The following is a 26376-nucleotide window of genomic DNA, read 5'->3' on the forward strand; positions in this document are numbered from 1 at the left end:
CAACATGGCCCAGTGGTTGGGTTCGCCCCCTCGGCTTCCACAGCCCAGGGTTTCCCAGTTTGGATCCTGGGTGCAGACTGCGTATGGCTCGTCAAGCCATGCTGAGGCAGTATCCCGCATGGCACAACTAGAGGGACCTGCACCTGGAGTATACAACTATGTACTGGGAGCTTGGGAGAAGAAGGAGAAGATTGGCAACAGATGACAGATGTTAGCTCAGGTGCCAATCTTAAAAAATAAATATAAATATATAAAATAATGGTGTATCAAGTAAGATACATCTATTATATAGCAGTAGATATAAATAAGAGGTAATAAATACAAATAAATCTAGTAATATACATCTATTAAAATAAAGAGGAAATATATATGTGTGCATGTATGTAAATATAGAAAAACACATACCTACATTAGGTATAGCAAAACCAACAGGATGAAAAAAAGTCACATAGTAACTTTTTACCCAGTTATTGCCAAACAGCGGAGTTTCATGATGCACTATCTTTCAGTGTCACCCTGGAACAGGATTGGCTGCTATGCAAGGACCAAGAATATAAATACATTTCAGGCTGAAAACGCATATACTCTTTGAGCAGTAAGTTTCCTCATAAGACATCTACCTAGAAGTTGCAAATGTCAGGTCGAAGTTTCAAACTGCACTGGAACCTCTGTGGTATTCGTAAAGTCTTCAGGTTGTTAATGACACCCAAGAGTGTGTGGGGGTCAAATCTGTGCTTTCCAGTGCCCGGTCTCTTCTAGGGTCCAGCTGCAGGGCAAGTTTATGGGATGGAAAACTTCTAGGGTGTTCATGCTGCTCTTTCCTTGCTGGTTGTGCAGCCAAGTGGGAGAGAAGATCAAGCTTTTGACCCTTCACTCAGCCTAGGGTGATTCACATTTGGATGTCTCCAAAGCACAGGGGCAGTATTTAACCCCCTGTGGTCCACAGCCCAAAGGAATAAGTGTCTTGGCCCAAGTTGTGTGCTCACCCTCCTGGCTGCAGAAGCCTCATCCAGAACACCACTCATTTAGTACTAGAGCATCCTAACCCAACCGACCTATTAAAAGAGCCACTGTAAAGCCCCGAACGCTTAAGTTTCCTTGCTGTTGAGCTGTGTTGACTTGAGTCTGTTGCAGTGTGATGAAATTTAACAGAAGGAAAAATTCATTCAAATTTATTCAATCCCTCTTTCTCATTCTCTCTGAATAAAGAATTTTTTTTCCATTTAGATTCCCATAAAATGAGGATGATACAAAATGGTATGAATCATCAATATTTAAATAAATTTACTCTTTTGGGAGGTGAACTTCCTCCTGTAGCTAAAGAATACTATTGGTAGGATTGCTTCTCTAGTCCCTTCAAGAAGTACTGGGAGGGATGGGTGTGGAGAGTGAAGGAGAAAGCAGATCAGAGGACTCTGGGTTGCTCTGGGAGGATTTGGGGGCTGCCATTTGGGGGATTTGCAGGAGTATTGCAAGGCTTGATTATTTCTGGTGTTGAGGAGTCTTAAAGGGGAAACCTGAGCCAGATAAAATCCACCACGTGCACTCTCAGCTGAAACCCCCGCGGAGCTTGGCCTCTTCCCTCACCTTGAAGCCCTGCAGGCTGCCTTAGAGGAACAGCCGGCTCAAAAGGATGAGTACCTTTAAAATGAGCTACCAACCACCCGCACCCCCATGTATCTCATTCTCAATATTGCCCATACATAGTTTCTACCCCCAAGACTTTTCCCCCCCTCTTCCCAAACTTTCCTGGCTCGCCCCCGAGCCCAGCAAAGTAAGTTCTTTCTTTCCTTATCCCTCATTGGCTCAATGCCTTACTGTTCAGATCAACTTAGCCTTGCATTCTTCTCTTAAAATTTCTGTCTTCTTTATTACCCAGATCCAGCTGCTGCTCTGACTTGGGCACAGGACTTGCCGTAGTCCTCGACCCCTGGGGAGTTTGGTGGAAGCTGGGGCTTTACATGTGAGTTGGGACCATGTGAGTTGGTGTCAGGGTGACTCCCAGCTTAGACCTGGGGGATAAGTGAGCCCAGTGGATCTGGGATGTGCATAAATGGATCCAGCACCCTGATATTGTATATTTATTTATTATCTTCTCCCCAACTTGAGAGCACAGGAACTGCTTATTTTGTTCATTGTTATATCCATAATCATAAGAACAGTGTTTGGCACATGCTGGGTATTCAAAAATACTAATTGAATGAGTTTATTGAGCCCTTATTATGTGTCAAGGATTGTTATAGGTGCTAGAAGAGACAGGCATTGCCACCCTCTTACAGGTGGAAAGTTAAAGGAGAAAAGGGACTTTCTCGGTGCTACTCAGAATCGGAGCAGTTTCAGGATTTCCAGACATCTGGCTTGTAATCAGATATCTGACTTTCCGTGTCCTTTTGTAAGGAAAGAGCCTTTCTAAGAAAAGGAATTTTTTTAGGCTGACTCCTTTCGTGAGCATTTAGTCTCTCTCTGCTTAATTTTCCTGATTTGGAAAATGAGCATGGCACCATGGAATCTAGCAAACGGATGCCCAGAAAACTAGCCCTGCCTGACTGTATTAGTTTGCTAGGGTTGCCATAACAAAGTACCAAAGACTGCAGGGCTTAAACAGCAGAAATTTGTTTTCTCACAGTTCTGGAGGCTAGAAGGCCCAGATTAACGTGTTGGCAGGGTTGGTTTCTCCTGAGGCATCTCTCTTTGGTTTGCAGATGACTGTCTTCTCCCTGTGGCTTCACTTGGTTTTCCCTTTGTGTATGTCTGTGTCCTAATCTCTTCTTATAAGAACACCAATCATATTGGATTAGGGCCCAACCTAATGACCTCATTTTAACTTACCTACCTCTTTAAAGACCTTACTTCCAAATGCGGTCGTGTTCTGAAGTGCTGGGGATGAGGAATTCAGTACGTGAATTTTAGGGCGGGGACCACAATTCAGCCCATAACACTAACCCTGATTTTACAAAATGTGGGTAATGTCAGTCCTGTTTTAAAAGGCCTCGTGTTGTGGGTATTGTAACCATGCAGCAAATTTCAGTCCATTACTGGCTCTCTGCCGCCTTTGGTGGCTGCCTCTTTCTGCTCTTCTCCTTGGTCCCAGACTGAGATCAGTAAGGCGGTCAGAGCAGGTCACACAGGGATCCGGAAATCCAAGAAGAGGGTTTTGTACTAAGTGCATAAAAGGAATGATCATCCATCTAAGGTTCGTTGTTTAAATTACCATGTTTATTTAAGTCAACACAAAATACAATAAAACAACTTACAAAAAAACCATTTTATCTTCATGTAACAGAACTCTTCAGTGAACAGAAGTACTACTGTTAATGTTTTGGCCTTTTCAAGGTCCAGCCTTGGGTCAAAACTGTATTCAGAGAAATAGCAGATTCTTCTCCACCTTCCCCAATACACACACAAAGGAAACTTATATTTTCTAAAATCCCATTCCAATAATAATACAAAATATCACACGCAGAGGTGAACACTACTGTTGTGTCATCAGTATTGCAACTTCCTTGTTGCTCCAGATTTTCCTCAGACCCTGGGCTTCAGGAACGTAGAGGGTACCTCAGCCCTTCAGGGTTTCCATGGGGATTGTTTAGTATTTCTGTTAGTATAGCTGTGTACCGCCCCCCAAGTGTCTTATTTACCTGAGTTTTTTTGAAACCAGAAAAAAAATGTCTCCAAGTGATCAAATGTGTACAGATCTATCTGGTAGAATTGAAGAAACTCATCAGAGATTACTCTGTGCTCATTCAACGGCTGAACATAAAGCCTCCATTACAACATGAACTGTTCACCTAGTAAAAGGCTTCACATTACAATTTCCTCAAAGGTAATAGACATTGCACAATAGTACAAGACTTCACCTGGATTCCAGTAGTTTAAGTGCTATTTGTTTTGTGTCAGTACATTTTCAAACAAATGATAGTTATTGCCCAACTAACAAAATTCTTTCTATCATTTTACTGACAAAAAATTCAGTCTGGTACTGTGGATAGAAGAAATGGCTTGGAGCTAGAAAACCTAGATTCTGAACCAGATCTACTCACTTTCTGAGGCTTAGTTTCCTTATGAGGATCAAATGAGATGAAACTGCTTTGTAAAGCAGTATCAACTATAAGAAATATTCTACAGAGTCCATCTCTTCAAGCAACCTATGGATCCCTAATCAGCCACATGTATTTGGCAAGTAAAATCTTACTTTTTAAAGTAAATATATGATGTATAGTCACCATACACAACTGAAATGTGCAAGTTGGGAAAAGAATATAGATAAAGAAGGCTATTACTCATGAGAGATTTGTGTACTCTCAATGTGTTTGATTCAAAACAATTTAAAATTTTATTCAGTTTAACCCATGTTCCTTTTGTACTATTGGAGCTCTTTCTGAATAAACTATCTAACCATCTAAAGTAATTTTTTAACAAGAAATTAAAACTTTAGATGATTGTGAAATTGAGTAAAATGGATTGAGAAATATGGGAGAAGTCATAGTTTGAAAACTCAGGGTCAAAAGGGAAACTGAGTATAAAAGTTTATTTTTCAGATAATTAAAAATAATCTAAATGATAGGCTTGTTATTTTTGTTTATTACTAGTGACTTCCTAATGTATAAATTACTTCTTCATCTGTAAAACAAATAAAATACTTGTTTATGTACCTGATTTTTAAGTACGTAGAAATCCACAGGAATTATTAACACAATTTTCATTCTCACATTAGGGACATCTTTAGAAGAATTCCATCCTCTCAGCTGAAGTAAAAGTCAGCATCTCATTTTTCATAAATTTTTCCAAAAAATCCTCTTTTAGGAAGGGGCAGATTTACTAAAAGTTTAGAATTAATTGGCAAGTGTGAGTATATAACGTGAGCATACAGACTTTGTGACTTTGCTGAGACAAAGACTTCAGGTAGCTGTACCCCTGTAACAAATGACATTCTAATTTCAAACATTTTTCAAATGCAAATCAGGCCCCCATGAATCATTTTGATGATTTTCTGAGGCATTAATGCAACTGAGTTAGTATTCCTCAAATGATCCCCAAAGTCACCCCTTCACTAAGGATATTTCTCTTCTTGATTATTTTGAACCTGCCGACAGAGTCGCTAACCTTCATACAAAGAATGACTGATCTCCAAATGACCTATTATTATCTTAAACCAACCTCATTTTGAAGCAACAAAGAAAGAAAAATTAAACAGTGCATTAACATTTCATATCAGTGAGACAGACTGTTTCCATGCATCAAGCAGTTCTAGCCATCTGTGGAAAGGGCCAACTTTTGTTTTTCGCTATGTTTATAGGTTACATTTTTAAAGGTGCTGGTGGAGCCTCTGTACAGTGGATTGGTTCCCTAAAAAAAAAAAAACGAAAGTTCAAACGAAAGTATGGACATTTTGTTATTACACAGTTTTAATATATCTAAATAATTTCACCATATGTTACAAATTGAAAGAAGAGAGTCAGGCTCAATCTTGGAAGCCATTTGAACAACTTTGATTAATTTGATATGTCATACTTTCAGATTTTAAGATTTATGCATCTTCATTTTATTTTTTTAATATGCAGAACTGGTCCCATATGTGGATCCTAAAAATCTTACCCTTTTTGGAAATGCACTAATTCATGGATAGAAAACAAGACTTTGGCTTCTTTGTTCACTGCTATTTTACTGTAGCCGAAAACAGTGCCTAGTCCACGGTAGGCACTCAGTATCTATTGAATGAATATAATGAACCAATAGGTGACCCAAAAATGAAATATAAAGTAAAAAAGTAAGAAAAGGGGAAAAGTGAACTGATAGAAGCATACAAAGATGAATGACATAGAATCCGCATTTAAGAAATGTGTTGCTGGGGAGAGGCAGTGTCTTCATGGTGAGGAGTCACACCTGCACCTGTTCTGTGTTGCTCAGAGACAGTGGCCTGACCTCTGACTGAGTACCATGTTATCTTTGTTCATGTGCCTTTGGAGAGAGATGCTATCTCAGTAATGAGGGCAAATAGAAAAGAGTTTCCTTGGAGGCGAATGATGAGTAAAGGCCAAGTCACCATATTGCTTCTACTCCTGAGGTCAGCCTGGATAATTCTGAGGGCCCCTCAGTTCTTATTTACTCCTACTGCCATAAGGACTTGGGATTTGGAGGATGAAGGGCAGACTGATGTGGTCTTAGAAGCAGGTAGAGTCTCATTTGCAAACAAAAATCATGTATGGAATACTATTAAGTTTAAGAGACTATAAGCTATTAAGTTTAAGTTGGTTACAAAATAATAAGGGACTCATTAGAAGAGGAAAAATGGAAAAACTAAGAAGTGCAGGCTGGGGATGACAAGTAGGGCATTGTCCTGGAGGAAGAAGGAGCTTTAGGGAACAGAAAAGATATTCTGAAAGAGTAAATGGGCTGTGAGCTGGGCCAGCTAAGACCTTTATAGAACCAGGAACTCTTCTTGGGGTGCCATCCCATATCATGTCAAACATATTAAAATGCAGCCACACCCCATACTACATATAATTTATCTGCACTATAAAGGAGGTGACTTGAGTTGCAATTGACTTGAATACAAGTTATTTTGTAGACAGTTGAATGTTTAAGTTTGATTCTGCAATTTTCATTCTGTATTTTGTAGCAACTTCACTTATTCAGGTCTACAATATTTTGAGGGTCTCTTGCAAAGCTAGTTATAGGGCCTGGGCATGCTAATAACGAGGATGGATAAAGCAGACCTGCTGTTGTAAGACAATAAGGTTTGAAGGTGGAGAAAGAATAAGTACATATTGCTGGAGGAAAGTCGTGTTTCCTGCCCTCAGCTAATGATCAGAGCTCAGGAGAATAAGCTCAAACAGATTTTATTGGCAGAAGAAAGTGTGAAAATGCCCAGTACTTCCCCCTCTCATGCCAGGAGTGATAAAGGCTTTGGTCTGGCTCCATTTTGGGTGGGTCTGCACTCCTTCACTGTTTAAACAAGGCTGGTTTCACCCAACCATCTGGGTTGACTAGGCTGATTCCCCCAGGAGTCTAGGGGTGCTCATTAGGCTGTGGATTCTGCAAATGCAATGGCACATTTTTAGAGCTTGAAAAGTGGTAATGAGAAAGCTCTCTGTCATGACCCACAGTTCTCTCAATGATTGTCTAGCTGCCAAATGCAGACCTGATTTGCTCCACACAGTACAAAATCAATCCATGACTGCAATGAATGTCAGACTGAACATTTTTTGCCTCTAGTTAATGACTTGTCACTCTAGAAAGAATGTTTAATCAAAGATGAATTTAAATATCTTCTCTTTGTGTTTTCATAAAGAATATGGATGGGGGATTATTTTTAAAAGTGTAATAAAAGGTAACCTTTCTTTATGGCTATGATGAAATGTTTCAGGAGGCAAGAAGGAAGCTCTTTTTCATCCTGAGCTCTGTCACCGTTACAGTCCAATGGGGGTCTTTGGGTCAAGAGACCCAACCACCCCTATGGTCCCTGGAGGTCCTCTGGGTTTTGAAGACCAGTCAAATTCAGTTATTTGAGAAGAAGTAGGTTTTAGACAAAAATTGAATCAAATTGAGGACCCCAAAATGGATGCACTAAGTAATAATTCTTTTTCCAGTAGGATGTATTAGTGAAATTTAAATTGAATTATTTGAATTAAACTTCTTTGCATCCAAGTGCATAATTATTACCTAGTGATTATCTAGTCAAGAACATCAAACATTTGTTATGCAAAGAAACTCAATTTAACAAGGGACTAATATTTTCCATTTATGCTTCTATCTGTTTAATGCATATTTTTGTTTCATTTTAGATGAAGAAACAGCAAAAATTCAGCATTTGAATTTCAGTCATGTTCTACATCCTGAGGGAAAACAATTCATGTTTTGGGGAAATTAACTGTTAATTAAAATGTTATTTTAAAGATATTAATCATTTGTCAGTCCTCATGCCTGTCTATGAGAACATTAAAATGTGCTGGTTAGTAGATACACATCACATAATTGCTCAAGTGCTTGTTTGTGGAACACCTGCTTATTATTTCCAGGAGTGTCAAGGCTGTGCTTGAAAGAAGAGGCTGCAATTAGGATTTCACCTCCGCCATGAACCAACAGTTTGGGAAGTCTCTTTACCTCCTTGGGCCTCAGTTTCCTTACATTCAAAATGGGGATATCAAGACTACTTCACAGGGCTGGTGGTTGTTCAATTAACTGCTGCTGTCGTTTTTTGTGCCAACTTAACACATTCTTTTGCCTGGTGCCCTTCTGACCACTGCCAGGCATTTGCTTGTCAGTTGGTGAGAGTTAAAAACAACGTCTCTGGCCAGGGGATCAGGAGAAGTTAATTGTCTTGACGCTCTGTCATGAGGCCATAGGACCTGGCCTCACAGTACTATGTCCTAATTCACCAAACTCACCTGTTCCATTACGTGCTACCTTGTTAGGGGTGTATACATTATATCCTCATTGCAAATCTACAACTTACTTTCCTAAAGGGTTTTGTTTAATTACGAAAAATCCACAATACACAAAAGAAGAAGAAAGGGGTATAACAAACCTCTGTAGAGCCATCACTCAGATTCAACAATTATCAAGATTTTGCCACACTTTCTTCAACAATCCCTCTCTCTCTTCTGGCTGAATTATTTCAAAGCAAACCCAGCTTTCATTTCCTTTCACTCCAAAATATGGATATTTTCTATCAAAGCCATCATGCCATTATTACACCTAATTGAATTAACTATAATTCCTTGCTATCCTTCTAATACTCAGTCTATATTAACTTTTTTCCAGTTGTCCAAAAAATATATTTATACTGTTTGTTCAAATCAGGATCAAAACGAGATCCACACATTGCATTTGGTTGTTGTGTCTAAAGGCATTTTTAATGGGAAGATAAAGTAGATGAAAATTTTCATTGTCCATTGTCTGGAACCATATATTTTGGTTATTCCAAAATAACTGCATGAAATTTAAATATCTCTTATCAAGATAAATTTATCCAAAACAGAAAATTCCATTTGCTTTAGGAATTGAGGCTATCAATACAGACTTAGAGAAAAAAGTGTTAACATCAATTTATTTGGGCAGATGAACCCAAAGGAGCATTGTGTTTGCCTGTATTTTCTCCAGCGATATCACTGTTTTCAGAATCAGCAGTGTGGGATAATTGCTGTTAGATAGCTGGACACATCATTAGAGATAGAGAGATGAAATTAAAACCATGAAATTGTTTCTATGGGCCTCTAGAAATGTAATTATCTCTCCTGTGGAAAAGAAACACAGAAAATTGGAGTCCTGTTTTGTGTTTGCCTACGGTGAAGAGGAGACACATAAATTATATCTATCGAGTACATATATTTAAAGGTTGATACTTTTTGTTTTGTTTTTTTTTCAGGTAGCTGTTTAAAATTTATGGAAAAATTAACTGGATGGTATTTAAAAAGTCTTCTCAACTTTGGTTTGTAACCTATTATGAGTAATGAGTATTTCCATGGAAATTGACATGAACTGTCATACTACCCAAGAACATTATTCCATTAGCTATAACGTAACTGATTTATGGAAATGTTTAGATATAGTACCTATGCTTTATCAAATGGGGCCTGAGGGATCCTCCTGGTGGTGAGGAATAAAATATATTTCCTTGATGTTCCTAAGTAGCTACGTCAGGAGTTTCATGGGACTCTCTAGAGTGGGGGAAGTCCCCGCCACACTGGGAGACAAAGGTATGGAAGAAGGGATCTCGGGGTCCCAGATAAGGGACAGAGGTCCCTTTGTCCCCAAAGCAGAACAGAAGTCAAAGCTATTGAGGACATGGTGAGAGGAGTAGAGGAAAGAACATGACGGTCTAACTCTCTGTTAGAGCAGAAGAGAGCTGACACCCTATCTCTTCCACAAGACACTTTTTCCCCTGGACAAGGGGGAGCCCCTTAGTGTTCACGTACCGTTTGCCACTTGGCCTTTGACCGTTCTGCTTCAAATTTGGCAACTTCTTTACGATCGTGAAATGACACCAGCAGCTTCCAAATGCACAGTAGGACAACCCCAATGAGAAGAATAGCCAGCGACACCCCCAACATGATCATGGGAATGTTTGGAGGTTTTGGACAGTCTGTGGAAACAAGGAAAATTGTATTAAGATGATGGTATGATTAATGTTTTGACAAAGAGAAAACACTTCTCATTAAATTTTCCAACCACACTTTCTCTCCAGTAGAGAGAAAACAGTAACACTTTTCATTTTGCTGAATTAAAAAAAAATGAGTTAATTGTTGAAGGATTGCCCTATTTCTTTGAAGTAGAACAAAACATAAAGTAAGAGTTTGGTTATTCGAAGCAAATGGATATGTACTTGAATGGCTGACTCAAGAACAATTGGAATCCAAGAGTGGCAATTAATGTACGTGGAGTAAAGGACCATGAAAAAGACTATAGTTTAATCACTAAAGATGGTCTCTTCTGGGTATATGATAAAGTAGAAATGGAATGTGTGTGCACACACATATCACAGAGAGTTAAATTTTCATGGATTTTCTTGAAACATGGACCATCTAGCAGATTACATTCAAAATTACATAAAATCCACCCCTGGAAAAGTTTACTGTTTGCTGCTTCTTGTTTTTGTTTTTGTTTTTCTTATAGACAGAAGACATCATGGCTTTCTGTTGTATTTTAATTCTAATGCAGTGCCCTGGTGTTCTGGAAAGCTCTTGGACTGGCTTCAGGAAAGGTGGGGTCAATTCCCATCTGATGTAGTGTCTGAAATCCATCAAGTCCCTCCATTTCTCTGAGCCCCAGGACCCCCCTCTGTAAAACAAAGGTGGGGACTTCAGTATTCCTTTGACTTCCCTGATGATACGCTTAAGCCCACTTGCTCTTGCTTATTAAACCCACAGCTTCTAGACTTCTCACTCCCACAGTCTGATTCAGTGGGTCTTGTATGGAGCCATAGATTTATTTTATAATTAAAAGTATTCCAAGTGATTCTTACCTTCAGGGAAGGTTGAGAAATTAGATATTCTGTATAGTCCTTTCAATTTGATCATTCTATGAAATGTTATTTTGACTCTATTGATGATATTAATATAATTCTGCAATTATACAGTACCTTCCCTCATTGACAGCAGAATGACTAATAATCCTTGCAATGTGGCTGGAAGATGATACATTTCTTAATGAAACATTATAATTAAGCTCTCCCATTGCTTTCACAGGAAAAAAGTCCCACATAAAAATTATCATTAACTATCTGCCTCCTTGTGCAAGGAATGAGGCAAATCTGTGGTATCTGGGGAAGAAATGAATCATGCTTAGTTTATCCTAACTCTTACTGCTTTTAGATATTTAATAAGGAGAGTTATACACACAGGACTAGTCATGCTGCTTTCAAGCTAAGGATCTATAGCTGACCTGAATTTGAGCGGGACTAATGACCCCCTAACAGCATGATGCGTGGCCTCACACACTTTTGTTCTTTAGCCAAAAAACCATGTAAGGAGATTATGCAGAAATAAGTAAAGGAGCTAATGAAATGCCTACTACAGTATGAAGATCTAAAGACTGTTTCTAGCATAACCAATGAACCATGGCTGCTTCTAATAGGTTAGCAACACTCCTGCAAAGAAAGCAGCAGGCGCGTGTCAATGAGAATATATACTGGCTACATCTTTGACTAAGAAATGTCTGGGGAGGGGCATAGTGTGTTCTTGCTCAAAGCAAGATGAAGCTTGCTAAGACCCTGCAGCCAGAATATGAATTAGGAGGGCTTTCCAGTAGGGAATAAATAAAGGAGGAAGAGGCATAGCCTGGCACAGATAATTATTTTAAGAACTTAGAGCCATTGGGAATTATACATTTCTTAAGAAAAGATTTGGCTCAAGTACCAGGCAGATATTACACAATAGAAATTTCCCCTTTTCATACTCTCTTTGGTATTTCTTGAGGTGCTCAGACTGAAGATGTATCTCTAGGTGGGAGAAGAGGACTATCGTCCTCATTGCGTGCAGTCCAGTGTTGCCTTTGGAGTCCGGGTCAGCGCTGCACCTAATTCTAAGGTCCTGAGTTTCTAATGCTGCCAATCTGTAGCTCTGCCTTATATGGCTATTGAGCCCTAGAAATATGGCTTTTCCAAACTAGGTTGTGCTGGAAGTGTAAAATAGACACTGATTTCAAAGACTTGGTATAAAAAAATGTAAAATATCTCATTAATAATTTTTTTATTGACTACATGTTGAAATGACAATATTTTGGATATAACGGATTAAAGAAACCATTAAAATTCATTTCACCTGATTTTTACTTTTCAATGTGGTTATTAGAAAATTTTAAATTACATATATGGTTTGCATAACATTTCTATTGGGCAGTGCCGATCTAACTAACATATTTTTGGGATTCAGATATTTATTATGATCGTACAGCCAGTGGGAGGCAGTATAGCACAGTAGTTATGAGCATGGGCTCTTAGCCAAACTGCCAGAGTTCCCCAACCAGCACTGGTACTTCACTGCTGCAAGACCTGGCAAAGTATTTACCTTCTCTATGCCTCAGTTTCCTTACCAGTAAAATGGAAGTAATGGCAATACCTGCTTTATATGGTTTTGAGGGTATTAAATGAATTGATACATGTAAAAGAAATAGAACAATACCTGGCATACGGTATTAGTAAGGGCTCAGTAAAAGAGAACTGCTATTATAGTATTATTGTTGTTGCTGTTGTTGTTGTTGTTGTTACAACAAATGCTCTCTGCCCCCTTTTCTATCCTGAAGACCTCAAGGACCCGGAACCTCCAAGTTGGAACCCGTGAGAGTACCATCCACACCCACATCCCTGTCAGAGGGCTCTCCAACTATCATTCCTCGGCTGTAGCTCTTATGAATGTGGCTCTTATCTTCTGAATCTTTCTCCAAATGGAAGAAAAAAGATGAGTGACGCTCTCCCTACGTCCGCACACTCTGATGTGACTTTTCATTTGCTTTCTTTTTCAATTTGTTTGGAGGACCCTGAGAATCCGTAACCTCCATCTCCTCCTCTCTCATTTTGCCTCTTTTCTATCCATACCTCCACCCTGCTGCCCTGGGATTCTCTGGTGATAAATCTGTGGGAAGGGACTACAGACTTCTGGGAACCGCTCTGCCCTCAGGGCCCCTGGAAGCTCGGGTCCTATCTAGGAATGTGAACATTTGCCAGGAAAGAAAATCCCTGGAGCTGTCAGGTGATTCCCATGAAGCCTCAAGGAGGTAATTTTCCCCTCGCTTTTCCCTACTACAAAAGCAAAGAGAGAATAAAAAACCTTAATAAAAAGGCAACAGGGCATCTGAATGCTCTCGGAAGGATGGCATGTTGATGTGCCATTCACTCTGTGGGGAAGAATAAAAGGAAAAAAAGCCCCAACAGTTCGGTAATGAGGATACATTTATCAGCCAAAGGCATGTTTCACACACACGTACAAAAGTCAAAATCAAACCAACCAGATGTAAACGTCCCTGAATTAAAAACAGTTCTGAAAGTTCTGAAAGTTCATTTTTGTTGTTCAGAACTCACTTTTCCAGTGGAATCAATGTTACAAGTAATGGCTTTGATTTCAGGAGAACTTACTAAAGCCACTGCCACACTCACAAACAGAGGATTCAGGGTGTACTTGAAGAATTTGACTTTATAAAACAAAGAGGAGGCAGTTTTCTTGTACTATAATTCTTCCTTGTACAGCAGGATTCACCGGTAAATTTTGTTAACTAGAGGCCTCTACAATGCGTTTTATACATGCATTACAAAGAAGTCAATTTACATGAGATTTTCAAGAGCAAGTCTCCAGGTGCACTCTGCCCACTTCAAGCTCACTTCAAGGTCACAGTCACCATCCTACCCATGTATCTTGCATTGTGCCGACCTCTAACTTTCCCCGACCCCTCAGCACTGCAAGGTGGTATTTTTCTAATCATCTTTCTTGGTTAGTTTATAATGTCTTGAATTTACTTTTGGATTTACTTTTTGGTTACTTTGGTATTGCTTTAGTTTTTTGTTTTTGTTTTTTTTTGAGGAAGATTAGCCCTGAGCTAACATCTGTGCCCATCTTCCTCTATTTTATATGTGGGATGCCTGCCACAGCATGGCTTCATAAGCGGTTCGTAGGTCCGCGAACAGGATGCCGGCTGGGGAAGCCTGGGCCACCAAAGCAGAGCTCGGGAACTTAACCACTACACCACCTGGCTGGCCCCGATATTGCTTTAGTTTTTACACTCTTAAGTGATGGCAGTTTGATACTCTCGGTTTCAAATTCAGGACTTAATATTTTGTCAGCGCATTGATGAGCAATCACACACAACAAAACACATCTGCCTTCTATCTGCTGTTGCTGCTATTGTCTAGGGCAGAACCTAGGCTCCAAGCTTTTTGGAGGAAGAGGAGGTTGCTGACAAGGTCTGGAAAGGTCTGATTTTATGCAGCTGTCATTTCTGCCAGAAATGCGTTGTGTTTAGGGACACATCATTAACTGAAGACAGAAAAGACAAGGCACTTGTGTCTAAGAATGCAGCCAGGACTAGTAGAGCAGTGTCCCTCACAGGGGGTCTTGGAGCCATCTGTATCAGACTCGCTTAGAGTAGTGTTAAAATGCAGAGTCCTTGGCCACACGTCAGGCCTGATGACTCCGGATGCAGGCATTTTAATAAGCTTCCTAGGTGTGTCTGACACTCACTAAAATTTAAGAACTACTCAACAAATTACCTTTTCCCCTATCTTCTTTTCTATCTAATACAAACTTCTCTCTCCCCTTTGCTAAAGACGAGATTTCTATTTGAGGGCTTCCCAAGTCACCAGCTGACTCCGCGAGTCGGTGTGGAGGAAAACCCACAGCAGCAATGGACTCTTGGACTTCCTTTATGGATCACTTCCTTCCTCACACGCTGCTTCACTGTGTTTTCTAACTCAGCATTATTGTTTAATGACCCATTACTGTAGCTTACGAATAGGCAGGTGTTTTACAGGCATTATTCCTTCTGACCCTTGAGTCAAGCCTAAGAAGAAAGCGCTATTATTTTTCCCATTTTACAGATGAGGAAATAGAGACTCAGAGAGGCAATCATCTTTCAGAATGTCAAGCAGCTATTAAGTGGTGGAGCAGGATTTGAGCCAAGGTTCGCCTGATTCAAAACAACTCATTCTCCTAGACTGTTAGGCTCCTTCCTGTGAGCGTTTCCCAAAGATATACCTTTTGCTTACATTGCATTTAATTGGTGCATCTTTCTACAATTCATCAGTCAACTTTCGGGAGGATGGTGATTGGTGCCCATACATTCATCATGTTTTCCGGTCTTAATAAGAGACATTGGAACATAGCAAACTTTTCAACAGGTATCTTTCAATCCTTGGGAAAGTACAGGTGCTCTATCAAAAATTTGGAAATATCTTTCCTGGCAAGCTACCCAAAGTGACTTTCCAGTTGTTTTCTCCTCTCCCATGTACTATCACTGGCCACTGACATGGGAAGACAAGCCACCTACCTTTCTCGCTGATGCTGTGAATGATGGTTTTCCCTTCATTATCTGTAGTTATTAGGAATGTAATAAGACATTCATTTTCTCCTTGCAGAGAACAGGAAACAGAACTATCCTTTGAGAAATCTGCAGATAAAAGAGTCATTCATTAGGTTAAATGAGATTCCAAAAGAGATTATTTTTAAAGCTAAGTAGTATTGAGTTTTAATATGCAAATAGTAATTTTCAACAATGCAGAATAGGAATAGAAAAGACTTAGGATTTTTCCCACCAACTGAGCTTTTAGTTTCTACTCATGTTCCAGAAGAACAGTTCCAGGTGGTCAATCAGGACTGACCATCAAATGCACCTATCAAACATGGGGGCGGGATTTCAATAGAGTGAAAGTACTTCAAGGCAGGTACGCCTTGCTGTCTTGGGAACAGAATGGCCCTGATTAAGGTAATGAGGGGGCTGTATGTTCTTTTCGGCTGAGAGCATCTGGGAGGAAGCCTAGATTACATTTCAGAAAGACACTTCACAGTCCAAACTGATACTGATACTTCTAAAGGCGCCTTTCCCACAATGGCATAGTCGAGATTGCTGGCCATGTACTGTCACAACAAGAAATATAAATTAATATCAGGAAACAGAGATTGAAATGTTATGGAGCTTAGGGACCAGCAGGATGAAGAGAAACCCCAGATTAAAAGGAGCCCAGGATGACAGTTCGCCTACCATGCAGTATGACCCCTTTCCTAATTTAAAAAAACAAAAAGCTTAATTCAGTTTCCCTCAAATCTTTTCCATATAGAAATTTTTTCATATTGAGCTCATTCAAGAGGCAGAAAATGAATGTTATGGCAGAAGTTGAAAATATAATAAAATGGACAATCTGAGATGTTAATACTATTTATCAGAAATTTTAGTCGTCTGGCACCTATGCCAAAACTATGTAACATTTTCCTAGTTAAAAAAAAAAAAAAAAAAAACTCACTCAAAGTTCTATCTTCTAAGTTGGAGACTTTGTAATGATACTGTTAGAAACACTTTTTCCAGAAACCTGTAAATAGAATGACTGTTTGCTCTTAACCTAAAATTTTAAGATTTATCATCCAATATTAGTGTATTATGACACAATGGGTCACAATATTAAAACTGAGACTGTCCCAGATAATATTGACTCTTGCTAGATCTATACCTTTTCTCATTAGCTTAAAAATAAAAAGGTTTTAATAAAACAGAGTCTACATGTGTTCCTCTGACTCTAACAAAGAAAACTAATAGGCTATTTTTGGTTCAACAATGCCATAGCCAGAGAAAGATAGAAATATTAAATTGCTTTTGCATTTAATTTATAAGATAAAAACCTCATGTCAAGGTCTGTGAGAAGAATGCCTGTATTATCTATGAAAACAGGGACTAGGAAAACATTTAGCATTATTAATAAGATTTCAGATGATAGATTTAAGTGAACAAACTGCTTTTGAACCCATTAGCAGCATCTATTTACACAGGAATATTAGGAAATCTAATTCCAAATCATTCTCATCTGGTATTCTGAACTGTTTACAATCATCTAAATCACCTGGGAGTTGTGAAAATACGGCTTCCAGAGACGTCCTCCCGGGATCCTGACTCAAGAGGTCAGTGGTCCACACAGGAGCTGGTATTTTAGTGAGCTGTTTGATAAGTATTTTTAATAAGGTGCTTCTGATTAAGAGGCAACACTTGATTAGTGAAATGTGTGTTATTTCCTGTGTTTGATAGCAACTGCACCGCAGACGTAATTCAGACTTTGGTCATTTTTAGATGGCATTCCCCACAACTCCTCCTACCACATCGTTCCAATTAACTGGGATTCATGAAGTCTTGGGAAATATGCTTTTCCTTGTTGTTTTGTTGCTTCCTTCCCCCTCTCTGCCGTGACAGTGCCCGCCCACTCTGTTCCTCTCAAACTTACTTAATGGAACGTTTTATTCTGGGGTAGGAAATATGTGGACGGCTTATAATACTCCTTTCAGTAATATTAATCCTGCTTTTTTATTTTCTTTTAAATAGCTACACTGAAGCACAGGGAGGCTTCATTCACTTGGTTAGGATTATTTAAGTTTTAATGGAACTGCTAATATGACCTTTGAGTCATGACTCCCTTCTTGCTTTAATTACTTCACCACTCCTTTTTATGACTGTTCTGACTCTAGATTTAGCCTGTTTTGTAGTGTTTGGATATTAAAATGGTATTATTGAACATGCAATGAAAGGGTGTAGCTTGGGCTGGAGATTTGCATAATTAGCTGCTAAGGTTTTCTTTTGTTGTTCATAAGAAATGGACCTTTCTTTGTTACCCACCTTTATGAGTACAAGCAGTGCTGTTCTAGAATAATACAATGAAAATAAGATCTCAGTCCATGAAATCATACTTAGAAAAGGAAGAAATGTGAGAATGGGAGTAAGGAAGCCAGGAACTAGAAGGTCCAGGAAGGATGTGGAAAATATAAACCATTTGCACCATTGAATCAAGATAACTATGTGTTTAAGACCTCAGCTTTGGAATCAAGTCAGTAGGTCTCCGAGAAAACAGTTTCCCAAGGGAAAAATAGGGTTCCGTGATCAAAGAAGTTTGCGAATCCCTCCTTACACTAACTTCTCCTTTTGCCTTTTCTGAAAATTGGCAGTACACTTTTAATTTGATGTGCATAACAATTCTCAGGAGTCCTGCAAAGAAAACAAAAAGCTTAGCATCCCATTTCTAAAATTTGTATGACCATGAGTGCTTTTTTCCATTGAACACTCTCAGAACTAATGTTCCATGGAACACGCTTTGAGTAACAATGTTCTGAGTACACAAATGTTGGGGTAAATTTACAAAATTTACATTGTAAATTTGAATGAATAAAGTTAAACCACACGTGCTTAGACATGCCCACACAAGTCACCATAGCACAATTGAAGAACAATTACACAGATGATAAAGTTACGCTTGTTTTACTTTACTCTCCATGTCCTTCTTGGGGGAAGGCTGGGCTGCTAAAGACCCAGTGGACGAGTAAATCTATTGTGATAATTTCAAGGTGACTTTTTAACTCACAGCCCCATAAATACATTTTTTTCTCTCAAATTCATCAAGATTAGTGCTTTAAATGGTATTACCAATTCAATCATTATTTTCAATTTCTTCATTAGAAATAGTTACACTCTCTTATTTTGAAGATAATTTAGTCAATTGCACAAAAAGAATAAGGCAAATATTTTAAATGCCTCTTTGAGATCTAGTCTTTCTCTCAAATCCAGGCATTTATGATAATCAACCCAGAAAACAGTGTACTTAAGCATAGTAACTCCCTATTCATGATTTATGCTTCCAAAGTTTGCTCCTTTTTTTTCCCCTCAGCACATTAGACACATTAGATTTCCCATGCTGCTAGTGAATTGAGTTCTAGTAATTTGCAGGGCATTTTCTGCAAGTTTTAGCCCTGTCTCAGATACATCTGGTAAATATCCCAACTGTTTGCCGTGAAATGAAACGAGAAGGAGATGCTGAGACTCTATATTAGTTGCAAATGTGGACAGTCCACAAATGCCACTTTACTCAGTGCTTTTACCCCATCTTACCTTCAATGTTAATGCAATGTACACACCATCTTGTCCAATTTACTGCTGTCTGGCATATTTACCTTTAGTCACCAGAAAAGCACAGATGAGGGGTTTCATGAGCACTAATCATGTCCCTTCATATAGGGTTATTCAACTGTGCAGTCAGAAATCCCAGTTTTTAAACAATGTAGGTAATTTTCAAACAATATAAATGTCACTAACTTTCTCCATTTTGGAAATGGATTAATGTCTGCTTTCTAATTCCATCCGTTCAAGATACACATTTTAGAGTGTCATAAATTATCGTCTTGATTATGTCACTTCGCCTGAGCTACGTCCTGGTCGCGTGCGTGTCTAATGTGTGCAGAGCAGCGGTTCTACCTGAGCAGCATGATAATGCACAGAGTCTATGACGATGGGAAAGAAATGCCCCCAGATGGTCCCTTTAGGAGGAGTCAGTCATCTTCTTTGTTTTAAAGTGCACAGATTATTTTTCAAATGGCTTTCCCAGCTAAAATGCAACCTATTTAAATATTTGAGATGACATTTTGTTGTTAGAAAGAGTCTGATTTTAAGTAATTACATTTAAAAATGACAGGTGAAAGCAAGAGCAGAGTTTGCTTAGCAGTTAAAAGTAATAGGTCCTTCTTGTATTTTGAGGGTGAAGCAACAGGGAATTAAGGATGCTCATGTAGTGCCCATATTTGGAAAGTCAGGAGTAATGGAATATGGAGAGGAGGGGAGGAAAAATGGCCACTAACCAGAAACTGACCTGCATCTGAGGGCTGCTATCAGGGAACCCATATTACACCTTGTCTTGTCCTATGTTGAAGTAAGACAATCAGATGACTGGAGACGATTTCAGGTTTGGGGGTTAACATTTAGCTATTTCTTTGATTTTCTTCTTCTCTAATTAAAAAAATATAGCATTCTGGAATGCTCTACAATTGCACTTGTCAAGCAGAGGTGAACTTGCCCACAGAGCTGAAGTAGAATAGAATAGCCATGACTTTAAATTGCTCGTGTCCCAAACCCTCAAGTTTTTAGCTTTGCAGAATGTATTTAGACTTAAAAACAAACATGAGTGAACTAACACCCTGGCACAAATGAGGCTGAGCTACACAAAAGCCCTTCAACAGAGTATTTGCTTCTCAAGAACTATGGAAAGGAAACAAAGACAATTTAAGACCAGCAGAACCTTCTTCTTCATTGATGGTTGCACCAGCTAGTTTGCATTTGTCAACACATTCTTCTCGGGCCTGGCCGTCTGCAGACAGGTAGCATTCAATGCAGCTCCTGTGAACATTATTCAACAGAGTTTATGAGTTCATGTTGGTGGAAAATAGATCTGCAGCTGCAATATCGCTTTCGTATCGTTACTGTGGTTCATGCTGGAGGAGAGTCTCATAGATGCTGCTGCCTTCTGTTACTTTCAGAAAGATAGCTGGGTGATGTCCAAGAGGAAACTGCTTTATTTTGAATTCCACTCAGTAATCAACGTTTCCTGAGCCAGCCTGGTAATACCTACTATCCTCATTTATCTGTAAAGATCACTACTGATTGGTTAAGGAAAACAACAACAACAACAATAAACAATTATTCTGGTATTTGATTTGGCTGTTTTCATTTTACATTTTCCTAGGAAGGGTTTATGCTGCTAAAGTATGATTAGAGATTAGACAAAGTTTGAATTTCTTAACAGAAATCGTCTGTATTTTAACAAGAATTCATAAATGTCATGAGTGACTATTTTAAAGACTCACTTTGCTGTAACTCTTTTGAGTGAGTCCTGGCCTTGATAGGGGTACTTTCAAAGGCTGAGGATTACGGCCTGGGTCCTCATTAATGCAGGAAGATCACTACTTACAGAAAAGTGTATTTCCAAGAACATAGACCAGGAATGAAGCTACTCTAATAATGTCTATACAGCAGAGTAAAACTTAGACCCCCAATTAAACTAGTGCTGCAAATCACTTTACAAACAGATTGTGTTTGGAGTAATCCAAAATAGCACAAGTTTTCTTACTATGGGCACACATCATGCTGCCTCTCTCTTCCTCTGGCCATGGAAATTCACACTCTTCTAAGTGCCGGAAAACATTCCCTACCCGACCCATGCCTCATCAAATCTCAGCTGTAACGGTACTTCCCTAGACAAACCTTCCTTAACCCTTACCACTTAGTTCCCTTGCAGTAGAAGTTTCTAAATTCCTCTGCAGGCAGGGCTTAGGAGCAACAATCTGTGTGGGAGTGGGGCTAGAAGTCTTGTTTGGAAATTGCCTTTGCATTGCAAGCATATTGCATTTATCTAGGTTGTATATTTACTTGGAGTGGCTTTGCAGGGGCTGCTGGAGATTGTGGAAGCCCTTAAAACCTCTACCTCTTTGTGCATCTCATTGCTGGCTGCCCAAGCTAGTCTGGTGGCCCTATCTCCTGCCATATAGCTCCTTAGCACCCTCTCTATCTCCTCTTGTAGCTGTCAGCCCAGATATCATTACAATGACTTTTAAAAATGTCTACCTTTCCCACTAGATTCTCAGCACCTGTGATGGCAGGAACTATAACTGTTTCAGGCATTACCGCATGCCCATGGCCTAACACAATTCCTGGACTATGGTAAGTACTTAAAGCCTATTTGATAAATGAATGCATGAAAGAATAAAGGGAAGAATGGACTCATGTCAGAATTAACAAAAACACCAAGGAGATCACTCCATGTGATTCCTCAAATTCCAACTACGTCGATTGTTAACTTCATATCTTATAAACCAGATTTAAGATTGAATCATTTTTACAGAGAAGATGATACAGAAAAATAATAGAAGAAACATCTTGAAAGGCCATTTTACACTACATTCTATTCAAATAAGTCTAACCACGTCCCCATGCTTCCCTTGGCATATGTCCAGGCACAGTGACAGAGAAGTTTGACACCTGAATGGTGAGTAACCTCTGAGTGAATATTGATTTTCTTAGTTTGTTTACATCAGAAATGCAAATGTTACCATTTTGGGTACCAGAGTTAGTGAAAATATGACCTGCATAAGCATGTTATACACTGCAGTGTCATAACACAGCCAATTTGGAGACTTGCTTCACTTGACCTACGAAGGTTGCCCCACTTCCATTAAGAAGTTGCTACCAACCAAAGATATCGCTTTTTACTGGAAAATAAGAAAAGTGTTTTGTTGTTGTTGTTGTTGTTCATATGGTATGAAAGAAAATACAATACACAATAGCTGCGCAGAATGACAACCAAAGAAGGGTGCCAAACAGCATGAGTGGTAGAGAAGGGGGAAGAAATTGAAAGCCGAGATTGTCTTTCTGCCTATTTGCCTCCATGAGTCTATAGATAGGAATGAATCAGTAAGGTCAGGTTATAAACTTCCAGATAAGAGAGAAGCTTGTCTGTTTCCCCTGAAAAAGTGCTGAATGTGGGTGTAGTCATTGCATCTCCAGGGCATTCCTTATGTGTGGCTGGTATTGTACCTGAGAGGTGATCTGATGTTATCAGTGTGGGACATCAGCTCAGCTTCCCCATGCTAGTCTCTAGCAGAAATGTCACATTGTGGTCCTGGATCGTCAGGACTGAGAAAGAGGCAGGTGAGAGACTGACGTTCCAGGCTGATGATCACAGGGACCTTGCGGGTTTGTGTGTTCTGATGGATGCTCAGAGACCAAATCCAGCAAAAGTAATCTGAGGCCTGAGTTGATAAAATGTCACTTTAACTTTGATCATCATGACAAAAGGGACTGAAGAAAGTAGGGACGTTACCGTTTAGAGTTACAGGGATCGCCACAGGTAGGACAACGTTCACAGGTTGGTCCTGAGGCTCCAGGGTTCGTGCAAACACACTTGCCACAAATGCAGTCCCCTCGGCCACTGCAGAGCACGCCATCTTCAGAGACGCATGAGTCCGTGCTGGTTGTGCAGTTACAGTACTCGCCAGTCCAGCCGCTCTTGCACACGCATTCACCGCAGTCACAGTCGCCGTGATCTGTAAAACAAATCCCTCTATGTTTCTAGGGCCAAAACCACTTCCAGATTTTTGGGGCCATCTCTTCTCTTTGCCTTTAAACACCATCAAAAAGACTGAAGAAAAAAATGAGAAAAAAGTGAGTGTGCATGTGGAGGCATGGAGGATAAGTGTAGATATATTTTATGTAATTTTAGCATTTTGCTAACTGTGTATGTTTATTGATCTAGTCTTTTAACTGAAGACCAACTTGATTTCCTGACGTTATATCAAATGGAATTTGTAGCCAGATGGAATGAGAAAATCCAGAAGCCTATAAGAGCTACTAGGGGTGTTTGTGTGTGTGTGTGTATGTGTTTGTATGTGTGTGATTAGGTGTGTGTAGACATACATACATACGTGTATATATGAATATATATATATATATATATATATACACACACACAGTCATTCTTTTAACTGTTTTTACAATTTTTTTGCTTTTAATTAAGGTGCCATAGGACAGAGATGCAAGACAGACCTGGGTAATACACCACCTCTGCATCACTCAAGCTGAGTGATCATAAGAGCTTGATCTATAAAACTGAGAGAATAAAATCTCCTTCCAATGATTGTGGTCAGATGAGGTAATGTGTCAATCTCTAGCTTTGTATTCCCCACTTAGACATCCCACAGGCATAAAATGAGTGCTCAACAAATTCGTTTATTTAACAAACTTTAGTTGAGCATATACCAGGTGGCAAAAGTTGTATTAGGCATGAGGATACAAAATTAAATAAGACAAGGTCCCTGAACTTATAGTCCAGTGTAGGAGTCAGGCAAATAAATAACACTACTAATAAATACAATAAAATGTGATAAGTTCTATACACAGAGGGGAAGAGTTTCCAAATTAGACTAGAGATTTGGGGAAGTTTCCTGAAGAGGTGATACTTGAACTGAATTTGGAAGATAAAGACAGAAGATAGAAGAAGGTTACAGGTATTTTAAGCAGAGAAAAAAGCATAGGGATGGAGTCCTCCCCGGGTGACCAGACTGGGCAGCAAGGTGGATGGTGCGGCTTTTCACTGACCTCAATGGAAGCTAGCTCATCCTCTGCCTTACCGCCAATGCCTGGCACAGACTAGTGTTTAATTGTTGAATGAATGAATTGTCCTGAAGCAGAGGAGGAAGAGCAGCTCTGAGTGGGGAAGATGATGAGTTCATTTTTGGCTTCGTTGTGTTTGAGGGGCCTATGGGACATCCTAGAAGCAACAGAACCTACCCCAAGTTTGGGGTCCACTGGGGATAGGTGGCAGTTGAAGCTGTTGTGAATCAGGTCATCAGGGAAAGCAGATAGAGTGAGAAAAGCCCTGGAGAGCATCAGCATTTAAAATGTGATCGGAGAAAATGATCCTTGCAGAAGAGATTGGGAGGCAGGAGAGGAGTGAGAGCGATGTTGCAGAAACCTAGGGCAGAGGCAGCGAGAAGAAGGAGGCGTGTGGAGAGTTGTTGCAGACAGCAGACAAGTATCTCCTCTAATCCTGAAGAGTCTCTTTGGGATCTGGCCACATACAGGGGTATGAAATACCATAAAACGATAAAGTGTTTAAGATAATGGACTAGTATTCTTTCCATAATATTTTTTTGATGCTTACCACACCGAAGATGCTAAAATAGGCATTTGATGTTCCAAATAAATAACATTTATTTACAAACTTTCATAACTGACACTTTTCTTCAGAAAAAGAAATGTGCACCAGGCATTGCCTCACAAGTTTTGCTCTTCTAGCAACATCTCGAAGGTACGGACGAATGGTGGTGGTGGGTGAGAGCACAGATCTAGAGCCAGATGGCACAGGTTTGAATCCTGGCTCCAGTACTTCCTGGCTGGGTAAAGTTGGGGAAGTTACTTAAACTTTCTGTGCCTCAGTTTCCTCATCTGTAAGGAGGGATTATTAATAGCTGCTTCATAGGATTGTTACGAAGGTTACCTAAGATAATACAGAGCAGTGTTTAGAACAGTGCCTGGCCCATAAATAAGCAGTATATAAGTGTAGGTTATTATCATTATTCCTAAGAACTATCCAATAGGAAGAATTGGAAAGCAAAATTATCCATCAATATTAAAAATCCTGTGACTGTACTGAAAACCAAACAGATGTAAAAGAAATCACACTTTGCGCTTGCAGGAGAAGCTGCCACGTTCACTGTAGAAAAAGGACTCTGGGTTTTCTCTTGTAAATTTTGGTCTTGTAGGTGGTTACTCTTCTGTCTTCATGACTTGGCCTTAAGAGACGTGGAGTAGGAAGTCACAGAACAGAGGAGATAACTGCGAAGATTTTGAAGTTGGATTCTGATTGCTCTTGGTATATATGTATATATCCATAGTGATTTAGTATGTATATTATATATATATACTAAAAAGGCATACTTCTCTAGTGAAAGATGAGTTGAAATTTATCCGGAGTAATGACATTAAGACATATTCCAACTGCATTTCATAACCTATTTAATTCGTAATTGAACTAATTAATTCAAAGCTAAGAATAGTTAGGTGATTGAGGCCAAAACTATTAATTTAATTTTTATGTGTAAGTTACCTTCTAAACTACTATTGCTTTTCATTTCTTCCTCAGCAAAAGGGGAAACTTACTTTCATGATAGGGAGGGATTTCTGTATTGAAGTTTATTCTGAAAAATGAATCCGATTTATAATATTGTCAAAAGAAATGTGCATTTCCAAAAGCTTTGAGAATGCCCAAGAATATCACTGCATGTAAGAATTACTTGGCAGACATTTAGAAAACCCTTCCAAGAGCTCCTTTCAGAATTTAGAAACCCTCCTTTCTGCGGGCCTTCCAGAACCCTCAACCTGGTCACAAAAGTTGCTAATTGATATCCAGAAGCAACCAATTATCCGAAGTACCTGTTCATACAACCACAACACCTTCATAATGGTTTCATGTAAAGGCAAGATGATAACAAAAGATCAAGAAAAAACTCATCAGGCTCTTTTCAGAAGGATAGATATTTCTGGAATGTCATTGACTGATAACTGTAAGTGCATAATGGCAGGAAGTTTTTTTGGTAATGCCATTTGCCTATTAGAGTTTCCAATCTCTTAGAATCAAAATATAAAAAGACTAATGGAATTTGGGCAAGGGAAAAAATCAATGGAGCCCTATATCTGTGAGTACTTACAGATGGATGAAAGAAGATGCACGAAAAAGAACATTGTGATAATAGCCCTTCAGAGAAGTGGCGCATTGCAGAGGATGGTAGTTGCAAAATAAGTGAGAGCTACACAAGAAGAGGCGCTGTAGCATATTCAGGCCTCTGAAACAGCAGCAACAACAGAGTGTCTGCTCATAAG

At 39.3% G+C, this 26376-nt stretch overlaps 1 protein-coding gene across 8 annotated transcripts in view; it reads right to left on the minus strand.

Moving 5' to 3' along the window:
- Positions 1-3194: 3194 nt before the first annotated feature.
- ITGB6 (integrin subunit beta 6) overlaps positions 3195-26376 on the minus strand; it is a 129245-nt gene continuing 106063 nt past the window's right edge. For 6 of the 8 annotated variants that reach the window (XM_005601535.4, XM_005601533.4, XM_070241148.1 and 3 more), the window contains 5 exons: positions 22820-23042; positions 20243-20340; positions 15475-15594; positions 9918-10084; positions 3195-5346 (listed from right to left, as the gene is read on the minus strand). In XM_005601535.4, the coding sequence (XP_005601592.1) occupies positions 5248-5346; positions 9918-10084; positions 15475-15594; positions 20243-20340; positions 22820-23042 (707 nt within the window). In that variant the 3' untranslated portion in view covers positions 3195-5247. Of the gene's footprint in view, positions 5347-9917; positions 10085-15474; positions 15595-19816; positions 20341-22819; positions 23043-26376 lie in introns of all 8 variants that reach the window. The other 2 variants (XR_011428248.1, XR_011428247.1) reach the window with 1 other exon arrangement.

This window comes from Equus caballus, chromosome 18, assembly GCF_041296265.1.
Source record: "Equus caballus isolate H_3958 breed thoroughbred chromosome 18, TB-T2T, whole genome shotgun sequence".
NCBI lineage: Eukaryota > Metazoa > Chordata > Mammalia > Perissodactyla > Equidae > Equus > Equus caballus.